Source organism: Pocillopora verrucosa, chromosome 2 (assembly GCF_036669915.1).
Source record: "Pocillopora verrucosa isolate sample1 chromosome 2, ASM3666991v2, whole genome shotgun sequence".
NCBI lineage: Eukaryota > Metazoa > Cnidaria > Anthozoa > Scleractinia > Pocilloporidae > Pocillopora > Pocillopora verrucosa.
Genome location: NC_089313.1, coordinates 3123897 through 3135741, shown reverse-complemented (window position 1 = coordinate 3135741; position 11845 = coordinate 3123897). Strand labels below are relative to the sequence as shown.

At 34.6% G+C, this 11845-nt stretch overlaps 1 protein-coding gene across 3 annotated transcripts; it reads left to right on the top strand.

Moving 5' to 3' along the window:
* Positions 1 to 818: 818 nt before the first annotated feature.
* Positions 819 to 11040, top strand: LOC131770419 (uncharacterized). Of its 3 annotated transcripts, none has more exons than XM_066162471.1 (9): positions 819 to 973; positions 4073 to 4226; positions 4894 to 4917; positions 8371 to 8403; positions 9102 to 9134; positions 9496 to 9594; positions 9879 to 9917; positions 10381 to 10410; positions 10711 to 11040. In XM_066162471.1, exons 2-9 carry the CDS (start codon positions 4175 to 4177, stop codon positions 10806 to 10808), a joined length of 408 nt encoding a protein of 135 aa, XP_066018568.1. In that variant the 5' UTR covers positions 819 to 973; positions 4073 to 4174; the 3' UTR covers positions 10809 to 11040. The 3 variants fall into 3 exon arrangements, with proteins under 3 accessions (XP_066018568.1, XP_058942113.2, XP_058942112.2); XM_059086129.2 differs by having other exon boundaries at positions 834 to 973; positions 4039 to 4226; XM_059086130.2 differs by lacking the exon at positions 8371 to 8403 and having other exon boundaries at positions 832 to 973; positions 4039 to 4226.
* The last annotated feature ends 805 nt before the right edge of the window (positions 11041 to 11845 follow it).

The window sequence follows — 11845 nt, the reverse complement described above, 5'->3', positions numbered from 1 at the left end:
ACTTGACAGAGGAAAAGGATTCGTAAACGCGTCACCGCTTAGGAGAGATGTTTATCAAAAGGGGTTAGTTACATTTAGCTCTGGTGTAATACAACCTTATCACCCTCATTAATATCGCTTTCCCTATTTATTCCCTGGTGACACTCTTCCATACAAATTCAAAACGACTTTTAACGAAAATCCGTTTTAAGTTCTTAACTTTAATGTCATTGTCTCTTTTATCTTATTATGAGGAAACAGTACCGCTAAGAATTACTTTGAGGATTCTTCCCGGGAGTTGGTACGAAAACAGTTTCCTTCTCATCCAGAATGGTTAATGAGCACGATGATATCCTTAAAAAGACTAAATGCTCCCCATAACTCTTAATGTTGTGCTTATGATGAGTTCCAAAGCTTTCTATATTTCTGCAGCTCATTTCGCAAATGATGGTGGTGTAAATTATGCGCTCTTTAAAGGATATAATGATAACATTCTCAATTCGCGACCTTTTGATCCTTGATTTAACCGCAGATTTATTATTGTAAAAAGTTGTCCAATGCCTTGATTGCTCCATCATTTGCAGCTGAACATTCTTATTCTTTTGGCGTTCTGTACATTGACTGTGCAAACCAACATGTGAATGACAGTAATAAAGTATGCAAAGAAGGCAAAACTCGCACCTTTTGTCCGCCCTCGCTGAGAATTTTAACAAGTTGTTTTCGGTAGCTTCGAAGTGTCGCCGGCATTCTAAGGAATCGCTTATCGAGGAAATGAGAGATAAAAGTTAACTTCGTAGGACGTCTGCTATTTGCTTCACAGCGTTGCAAGGGAGGAGCGATTTGTATTTTGAATACGATTAAGATTCTTTTTGTAACATTTGAGCCGTTATTGTTCCTTGACTACAAAGGCCAAGCACTTTTTGAAGGAGGACTGAAATTTGTTACGAGTAAATCTCTGGTTGCCCTTTGCTGAGTGGACAGTGCAACTAATTTGGTAAGTGAAACAAGAATTGAAATAAAATATTTCCTGTAAGGCAATAAACTTGATATTTTCTTTGAAGAAAAAAAACATAGAAAATTGAAATCTCGTTTGAAAAGTATTGGGAGTTAAAGCCACAATTAGATAGGGCAGAAAAAATTAGTTTATATGGTCAAAATTCAAACCTGCCAGAAAGTTAGCTATTTCTTTTCCAAGTAGGTAGCACTGCAATAGCCTGCTTTCTGAATTTAAAATGTTTTTATTTTCTTTGTTACAACTTTCATGAAAAAAACACTTATTTCAACTTAAGCCAAATAGTAGCGATGTGAGAGATTTATTTCAAAATATATTTGACTGTTATGATCTTAAACTGTTTTATTGAAAATACCCTCGCAAAAAACACGACACGAGTGCTGAATATTTACAGTACCTACACCAACCAAAGGCTGAACCTAAGCACTACTATTGAGAAGCGTAGTAATAATATCGGTGAGATATTGACTGAGAGTCACATCCCAACGAAATCAAAGGCAAGGAGAAGGAACTAGGAAAGAAATCGTAAATCAGTCACTAAGAATTTCATCGAAGAAACCGGAAAAATTTGAGTCGTATTTTATGCGACAACACAACTTTCAAACCTTGAATGTAGTCATTCTTTCCTTCAATTTTAAATTTATTCTTGATGAAATAAAAAGAAATTCATTACTTTTGTAAGCGTTGGTGTTAAAAAAGCTTTCAACCAAAAATGTTGATATCAATTCTGATCGTAATGGTCTATGATTAAAGAGGACAACGTTAGGGTAGGTTTTTTTGTAAATCTTACAAGTTCAATGTATATAGACCTTTACCTTCCCACACATTTCTCCATGAAACTTTGCGATTTAATTCATATCACTGATAAATAATTTATTAGAAATATGTTGAAAAAAATTCTCAATAAAGCAATTTTCTGATGCGGTTTGATTTTGTCTCGTCGAAAGGCGATATTTATCCCTGATTCGTAATCACAAAAATGTTTGGCTCTTTCTCAGATCAAAACAATTCTCGTTTGACAACTCGCTAGTGCTTTTTGATTAAGTCTCCTTGAGCGAGCCACAATTGGCGAAAACAAACTCAGGTTTTACCTTTCAAGCTATGTTTTGCTTTGAGAGCTTCGCTCGTCTCTAAGTCTTCCGACAAAATAGTCTTTATTTGGCATAAACAAAGAAAGTTTTTCTTCAGTAAAGAAGACTCCTGTCTTACTTGGTACATTGTTTAAGAGATTATCGCCAAACCGATCTTGTTCGTTATCGTTGCACCTGCTTGGGTAACAATAGGCCTGTTTGTTGTGGTTGATTTGTAGTCATCTCGAACACAATCGATGTTTACAGATATTTTCTTTTTTGATTGAATAAACCCAGTCTTACTGACGTATATGAGGCGGAAATTTACTTTCCAGAATTTTTATAGCCCTGTCATCAGGCTGATATCGTGCAAGGATTTCCGAATCCAGAAGATTCTCTGAGAAAAAAATTATTTGTTTATTGAGTCATTTACCTTTGACTGATGCATTTACTTGATAGTGATAATCACTGATGAAATGAACTTGACTTCTTTCTTTCCTCAACTCAAAGTTTCTCTGATGTACTAATGACAATTTACTTTCCTTGATAATGGAACACATCAGAGGGAAAAAAGAGTTAATTTTTCCGAGCAATGTGAAGTTTTTTAACTTTGAACAATCATTCTCGACAAAAAGAAAAAGGGAATAATTCTTCGTTTATACTCAGCCATTTATTTCGGAATATTTAAAGGATCTTCTTTATTCTTCCTTGTCACCCTTGAAATCGCAGATTTCTTAACTGATGCACTAAAATCTAAAAACTCGCTTATCATTTGATAAAAGTATATTTTGACAAGACTTTTACCGCACAAAGTTTATGCGTTCACCCGGCAGCACTTGTTTCTTAGCGCTTTGCGGGGAGTTTTCCCAATAGAAGAGTCAGCAAGTTTTCTTACAGTGAGCTGTGATATTCATTTGTCCTTCTTTGTCACGGATCTCCTGAGGTCTAATTTCCGTATTGTCTCTATTGGACTGTTTTCTTGGACTTCCACCGACACTTGTAAATGAATTAACATGACCAGAACCGCCCTGTAATACAGCTTGTACGAAGCGCGCTGAAAATTTCTAATGAGCGCGACATACATATTCCCAGCTGGGCTAAGACATGGGAATTTAACGACTTCCCGATCTTATGATGTCGGTGTATAAATAAACATATCAGCCCGTGCGATTCAGTTTTTGTGATAGCTTATTGTTGCTCAGATCTGATTGTCTTGCCTTTCTGTGGTCGTGTGTTGGTTTGGGTTCACCCGCTCGGCGCCGTGGCGCTGATTCTTTTAATTAAGACAGTGTAGAGTGTGGATCGGTTAATAAACGGAACAAAAGATCAAATCCGAGGATGAATAAAGCAGCTTGTGAAATTTTTATGTGTTGCCGGTGGGGGGGCGATTGTACGGAGGATATAATCAAGAAAAATTCGCCTGCATTGGGGTCGAATTATATCAGGATATTATAAAGATTAACTTGTAGAAAAGTTATGATCACGTCAGAGCTAAGTAAATAAACTCGAGAGCTTGACAAAATGACTGCAATATCTATGGAATTTAGAGGACCTTGTCAAAAAGGGTTAGAGGTGCTGTGGCCATAACCAATCAAGAAAAAAAATCCTTATCTGCTTTTGTGTATCACAAATAGTCATTTCCTGAGCCAATGAGGAAGAAATTTTAACTTTTTTAACTGGACTTCTAAAATAAACGCATTCTGCCCACGTTCACATCATTAATAAGATCATCAATTTTTCAAGACATTCTTTATGAATGGATTTGAAATTAAGAGAAATAAACCAACTTCCTTTGAGCTTTTAAGGTTGCACAATAGGCTTCCCAATGGCGTGAGAATACAACCAAATGCCTCAGCGGTGGTTCATGAAAAGAAAGAGGAGATAGAAAAGGCGAAATTAATACTATTTTGAAACCTAGGGTCACTTTGCCACTAATTTCCTTGACCACACTAATAGAAAAATACCCCCTATTCATAGATCATATATTTGTTTGCAATCGTGGCTCTGACAGGAGAATATAAAACCTGAGTGACACTACACCGCACCACAAAAGCCAAAGGAACGCAGAACTGACAACACCAGGAGTCCAAAGCACAAGACCGCTAACAAAAACATGGAGAAACTTGCATTCTTAGTGATATTCGCCGCTTTGTTTGCAATTACATGTGAGTCTTCTGCTAGTTATCTGTATTCTTTTCATTTTCTTTTTTTTTCCGTTTTTAACATTTCATTTCCATCTTTATTGAAATTTTATTTTTTGGTTTTTCCGAATAAGCATTTTTTTAAACAGACTTATCTGCGAAGCAATTTTAGTTTTTTGAGAATTATTTTTTCTTTTTATTTTATTACTGTTAAGTTGGAATGATTGAGAAATAAATAAGAAGAACATTAAAAATATTCATAGCCTGCTTAACAACTAACACATTTCTGACAAGTTTCGTTCTTTTACAAGTTTTAAAGAAGATTATTTTTCTTTTACTCTGTCCCACTTCTTGACAAATTGCTTTGAAATTGAAAAAGAAATCTTCAATTTCTAGCCATGCCTGAATAAGATAGGAAACAGTAAAAGGGACTCACTTATACGGATCAGATTCATTTTATCGAGTTTTAAATCAAATCTAAGACTACCACAAATTTTTAGTCCTGAATCTAATCGCAATTCGTTTTTATATATTTCAATCAGCTTCTTTATCATTTGAGAGCAAGGGTATTTTTACAAATATACATCAATATCGTGGTTGAAAAATCATTGGCGCCATTTTCTTATTAAGGTTTTGTGATCTCTTTTTTCTCATGCTGTTAAATTTAATTTCATTTTGACTCCTTTCGCAGGTTCTTTTCCAAGCGACGATAGAGGTGAGACTTTTGAAAACCTTCTACTCCCAGAAAAATATTAACTTCAGAAATATTTTGAGAAACATTAATCTTTATCCTTAATCCCACCAATAGCGCGATTTAAATTTTATTCAATATGAAAAAAGCTATAACGATATGGTTGGCCACAAGAGGGAAACAAATATCTTTCCTTAATAGAGAACATGAATTTTTCGTAACACAAAAATTGCATTTGGAGGAACAATTTAAATGCATACAGTACTTAAAACAGACGCGAGAAGCTATTGAAAATGACGCTCAGACGTTTTTAGAGACCCGTACAAAACTGCGCATTATTTAAATACGATTTTTTAATTAGTTAGATTTCCAAGAAACAAGAGCTATACTGGAAGAAATTTAAGTCCAATATTCCACAGCTTTTTCAAAATACTTCCTAAAAATGATAAGCGAATGGGTGAAATACCATTTAAAGAAGTGATTAAATCGTAACAATTATTTTAAGAGAATTTCATCGGCTAAATTTCCGTTCAAAATGTATGTCTCTACTTTTATGCGAACATAAATTATAATTCTACAGACCAAGCCTGAACTGTACTGTAGTTTCGCGTTTTGCCTTGTTTATCTTTAAAATTAAAAAGCGATCTACGATAGACAAAAACTAGACAGCTGATGTACATTTTGAAATATTGCAGAACTTATATGTGACAAATTAAGATATCTTAAGTAAAGAGAAAAATATTCCTTGAGTAATCTCGGTCGAAGGTAATTTCGATATCGGAGCAAAAATCCATTCCAGTGACGCTTCGAATAACAAGTAATAATTACTTTGCGTTTCACACGAAATGAAAAATTAAAAGAAAAATACATTAAACTACAACGAACATCTTGAACGTCTTACAGAAATCCAATTTAACTCACTTTTGAATCTGATTTAAAGAATTTAACAAAAAGACGGAAAGATGAGAGAATCTTGAACGATGAGCTTGACCTGGTTTTCAATGATATACGGATCTCCAAGCAACCCAAACATAACAAGCTTTGAGCTCCAGATGAGTTCTTTATCAAAAAGAAGCAATTTAAGAAGACAGTTTGAGGTTGTTAGGCTAGAGTTTGAAATCGTCGTTTCATTAACCGATTGTTTTTCCGCCTTGGGCGTCATTCCAGTTTGGAGACTAAGTAAGATCTCTTTAGAAAATCAGTAAAGACAAAAGATCAGAAACCTATTACTCTCTGTTTTGGCTAAATGAAATTTTAATATTTCTCAGTAATGAACTCTATTGAGTTTTCTCCATTACTCTTTTATTGCTTTCATCTGTGAAATGTAAGGCCTAAATTCTTATTTTAAAACTGCTCTCGTTAAGTAAAAAAGAGAGTGGCAGAAATTACAAAATCCCTAAAGTACATAAAATTACTTTTATTTTGGAGGTTAAATGAAAAGAGAAAAAAAACCGAAAATCTTTTCCTCTCCATTAAATAAAAAAAACAAAAGCTCTCCAAAGTTTGCCCTAAATTTCCGCTTAGATAACAAATGCCTCAAAACATCGAAATTTAATTTTTCATCTTTTGGAAGTTTGGTCTTGTTAAATTAAACTAAAGCTGCCATGAGTTACAATTCCGTAGCCTAACACATAATTTTGGTGTACGACTGAAATTACAATCCGGAATTTGTGATCTGAAAAACATTTAGGCCTCTAATGTTCAAGCTGAACAGAATAACGGAAAAAAATTCTACTTCGATTATGAGATGTCTCACGTGAAAAGAAACAAATGACATGACGAAATATTTCCGATAACGATATTGCAAAACCTAACACTTGGCAAGCTTGGTTATAATTGTTTAGAGGTAATTTATCAAATACCTATTTTTTCCACCTTTAGAAAATATTGCTTTCAGAAACTGGAGGAAAAGAGTGAGCGAACTTTATCATAGCAAGGCGTCAAACATATATTTAATAATTCATGATTTACCAATGCAGGATTAGTTGTTGTGTATCAAGTTATTTTAACTCTGACCCAAATAACAGACTTTTTCTCCTTACTATCACCGCCGCTGTTCTTTGAGTGTGAAGTGCAATTAGCCTTCCCCAGTTTTAAAAGCCAGAACTACGGACACGGTTTTCTTGATTGCATTTTTGGAAATAGGAAATACAAAACACTGCATTATAAGATGTCTGACTTTAAACTTCAACTATTTAATCCAAAACTAGAACAAAATTTATAAGAGAAATCACTTGATTTTTTTCCCCCGCTCACTACATATAAAAGTTTTTTACCTAATTGACATCCTCGTTAGTAATCTATTGCGACGGAGTTTGTGATTAAAGACTAGCTCTTTTCCATTTATTCCACGCTTTTACAAAAAAAGCAACCTCTTTTCTATCTCGCGCAGGAAGCACATACAATTTGAAAAGGAGCATTTGTCGCCCTTTTCCGACTTGTTTTATCTATGGAAGAGATGCAGACTTAAAGTTCTTTCAGATGCTTCAAAATTTCCTGATGTGGATCTTAATGTTTACAGCATAAGTGTTTGCCACATTTTACAATATAAACAAAAGTTATTTTAATGCTTCAAAACGAATTTTCTACAACTTTTTTTCCGCCCGAGCCTTTTTTTTAATTTCCTTATATGTCATGGTTAATAACTCATTAGAAATGTAGCTTAACTGTTCATGCTTTTTATTTGAAGTCAACGATTATTATCTTTTCCATCCTTTTTTTTTTATTATTATATCTAGAAGCCTCTTTGATGATTTGTTCTTTCCATACGAATGATACGTCGATTTGTCTGGAATAAAACTTACTGTTTATGTTAATGCAAAAGGGACCAAAAATGTCTCGGAAAGGTTTCAACAAAACCATTGTGCAGCAAGAGAGCTTAGAAAAATTTGTCTTTTTTCCGAGAAAAAAATATAAATATGACGAAAGTTAGAAGGCAAATCAATCCATATTTTTGTTTTTTGTTTTGGAACTCATTAAAGGTAATAAATTGCAAAAATCCGGTCACCAATGCACCTGTTATTTACACATTTCTCGGCAAATTCACAACTCAAAGCAAACTCTGCAAAAGGTTTTCTGGAGGTAAAAAAGCTTTGATGCCTTATTCATCAAAAAAGTTTGAATTAAATTTATGAATAGGGAGTTTTCATGCGTAGGAATAGTTTTCTTCACTCAAAAGTTACAGTAAATTAAAACTGATATATCCTCTGAGGAGTTTTACATCTCTTAGAAATTTCTTACGAAGTAATATGAGAAATTTCTATAATCAAGTGTGAATGTGGGTAACTAACTAACAAAAAGACGGGCTATGGCATAGGCAACTGACATAGCTAACATCATAGTAAAGTCTAAATTATCGCCAATCATGAATCCTTGTAGTAAGTTATAGGAAACCGAATTTAACGGCAACCTAAACATAGCTTTAATGCCCCGCTCTAACCCTGTAACTTTAATACTAACCATAATTATTTTCCCTAGATTTAATAGAGAGTGAATGGCTGCAAGATACACGTTAGTACTAGTGAAAATATTTACTTATTTTCATTTACTTACTTTTATTTATTGTTTCCTGATTCAAAGACAAAGTGAATTTATTTTCTTCTCAGTCTGTTGCAGTTTGCCTATCATGTCTTATCAATTTCTTTTCAGTTTAGAGGGAGAACGAAAATTTATTTTCATAAAATTTTGAGGGATTATGTGAAAGACTTCCTCAGATATCACCACCAAGTTACTTTTTAAAAATGGCAAAATCTTCCATCGTCTCCATGATTTTTTTTCCTTTCAGATTATAGGCTTACAAGGTTCTAAGGCGTTGTTTCAACTTTGACTGATATATTCAGTTCCTTCAACAACTGTATGTTACTTGAAGAATGAAAGTTATTTTCTAATTCAGAGGGACAGAACGAAAGAATAAGTGGAAGAATTGCACCCGATTTAAGGACAATGAAGATCCACCTTGTTAGCGAGCTTCAGTAATATAAAAAATTGGCAGGTTTCGCATTAATGAAGCTATTTTAATTACTCTATCACATTGAATCTTTCCTAAAGATTTACAACGCCAATTAAACGTATTTTATTCCGAGAGGAGAAAATTCTGAATCCTTTTTTCTTTATTATTTCTTCATTTACTTCATATGTGCACTACAAATGCAAAACCGATTGGCAAAAGTAACGCCCTGAACAATCTGGTTTTCTATGATTTATTACAGGAGCGAATATACGAGAACAAGAAGACGAGCTTGGTAAGATAAGATTTTGTAACGCATTACTATTTTCTTATTAGCCTAAAATTTTTGAAAATGATTTGAGAGCTTGGAATAGTTTCAAAAATTAATAATTCGAAAGCAGTTGGTTTCAACCTAAAAGAATATGAGTATAATTAAGGTGTGGTACGTTGAACGGATGAAGTTTTTGTTTGACATCATTGTCCACAAAAAGACTAAAAAGAAGTCTAAGGTGAATGTTACTAAATTTAAAACTGGACCTTTCCTTTCATTTACGAGTTTTTGATTTTGTAAAGATTACTTCCACTCTTATTATTTACCTAGAAGACAGTGCCAAGTTCTATTCCAAATTGCCATGCATGTTTCTTGCTTTTTCCAGAAACTCGTAATGAAATGCCTTGTGCCGAGGAGCTTGGACTTTTGAAACACTACCACATCAATTTGAAATCCGTTCCATGTAGTACAGTGACCAAGAAACGTAAGTAGTTCACCTTAAATGGCACAAAAAATCAAGCAGATCGCAGAAAAGTTCTTGGGGCAATTGATTCGAATCTTGTTTGCTTAGATTGTGTCAAGTCGTGACCATGATAGCTGAGGCTTCAATTTTGGAAAGGCTCATCCTTCATGTACTTTACTCTACCCCTGGGTGTAAATGTGCGCAGGCCCTTCGGCTGGCACTAAGACCATTTTGCCGAATTTTATTTCGTACTCTGTTAGTATCTGCTCTCCTGGTTTTTAACCATTTCCTTTTTTTGATTGTAGGTGCCTCAAACTTGCTTGCAAGAGAGTTTAAAAACAAAGGTACAAAGGACTTTGCTCAGTTGCAATGAGCTTATAAATTTTAATTTAAGGGCGCTTCTCATCGGTCGGAAAAGTCCGGTCAGACTTATGATAACAAAAAGGCCATACATTTGACCAAATAATTTCCTCATCCATTTTTTTTCGTGGTCAGAGTGGACAAATTTCTATCTCAGGATTATCTATTTCTATGAATTTCTGAAGAACAGAAAAGGGGCAATTTAAATAACCGATATAGCCACTAGTCACTCAATAACGTCAGGTGGGAAATATCTAGTTTAACTACAAGACCAAGTAAAGAGTTTTATGCAGGAAGCAACCCTCAATCAAAACTACATTGAATGTCACATTTCTAGCCACTCAATTTATTTCGGGTCTAATTCCCACCGTTCGATAGTCTTTCATAAGCTTGCATGTTTTAGTTTTTAGCCTCCACTAATCATTTCTTCTTCTACTTCATTTGCAGAATCTGATTACGGAAGGAGGAATAGCTATGGTAAGATCTGCTCATTTTTTATTGCTATGTGAGAAAAAATTCTGTGAGACTTAACGACCTAAAAACAACAAAAACAAAAACACTAAAAGACACTCAAAACTAACGACAGAAATGTTAATATGTAGCTGTATGAAAAACTTCGCAAAAAACAAAAACAAAAAACATTTGGGAGAAGAGAAGCTGTTAACGCTTATAACAGTGCATCACATTTCATTGGTACTCACGTCAACCAATCAGAATCCTTACATTCTGTTAGCTCAGTAAGACTGATGACGATGAATCTTTTTTTTTTTATTTCAGCCCGTGATTTTAACTCTTGCTGCAGCCCAGACTGTGATTGGCTGCTGGATTACTTGGAAATCGACTCCACCGTGGTGAAATGTCTGGACCGCAAATAAATCCGTTCTTTAGTTTCATCCTTGAACACAAAAATTTAAAATGAAATAAAAACAACTACAGAACAAACGACGATGAGAAATCTCCCAATTAAATAGTATCACTATTCAGGATGTTCGGTCGCACGATGAGGGTTTAAGTTACAAGAGTCAGAATTATAATTTGTTAGTTAACATCAATTTCATGCTGTACAAAGCTATCACCTCAGGATAAATTAAATTCACGCTTAACTGAGTCTAACGTGTCTTATTCATAATGAAAAACAAGCTCTGATGGTCCAAACCATCAATCTTTGATGGTTTGGAGGAGCCACAGTGCGTCTAGGGTTTTCGCTTCTCATATAATGACGTTTAAAGTACCACCGAGTGAAGACCATGGATGGAGGCGACAAGAGGTCAAGGCGAAGTTGAGACGGAGCCATGCCGAAAAGGAGACGAATATAAGACGAGGGAAACGCGAAAGATAGAGTAGCCATTATCGAGGCACGAACAAGACTTCGATACTATGAGATTGAAACGAAGATGACACGATTACGAGACGAGGTTGAGACGAGGACGAGAGGAGATGGGCTGGGGTAGTTTTCGAAAAGATTGCGCGGAAAATGTGTATTTCTATTGATTTCCTTTTCCATTTTACGCTTGTTCTCTTTAAAAAGCCTGACATCACTTTTCATGCTAAACAGGCACACATGCCTGTCAGTAGTTCTTTTCCCTTTCAATAAAAGTTTCGCCTTGGCATAATTAGCGAAAATGATTTTGCTTTCGAAGTTAAAAGCAGTATTACCACGATGATTCAACATTTTATTTATCTATTCTGTGAAATTTCAACCAAATTCGCTCAATACTACTTGAGTCTTCAACAAAGTTTACCGTCCTGATAAAATACTTTTTTTCGTACTCTCGGTTCTACGATACATATGTCTGAAAACTGAACAAAATGGCATCGAAGGCTTGATGGAGAAAGCGTGTTACACAATGAGGCTTAACTTATTTCATCTCTAGCGCAGAGTTTCCTTCATTCCACAAGTGTTTTGACAATC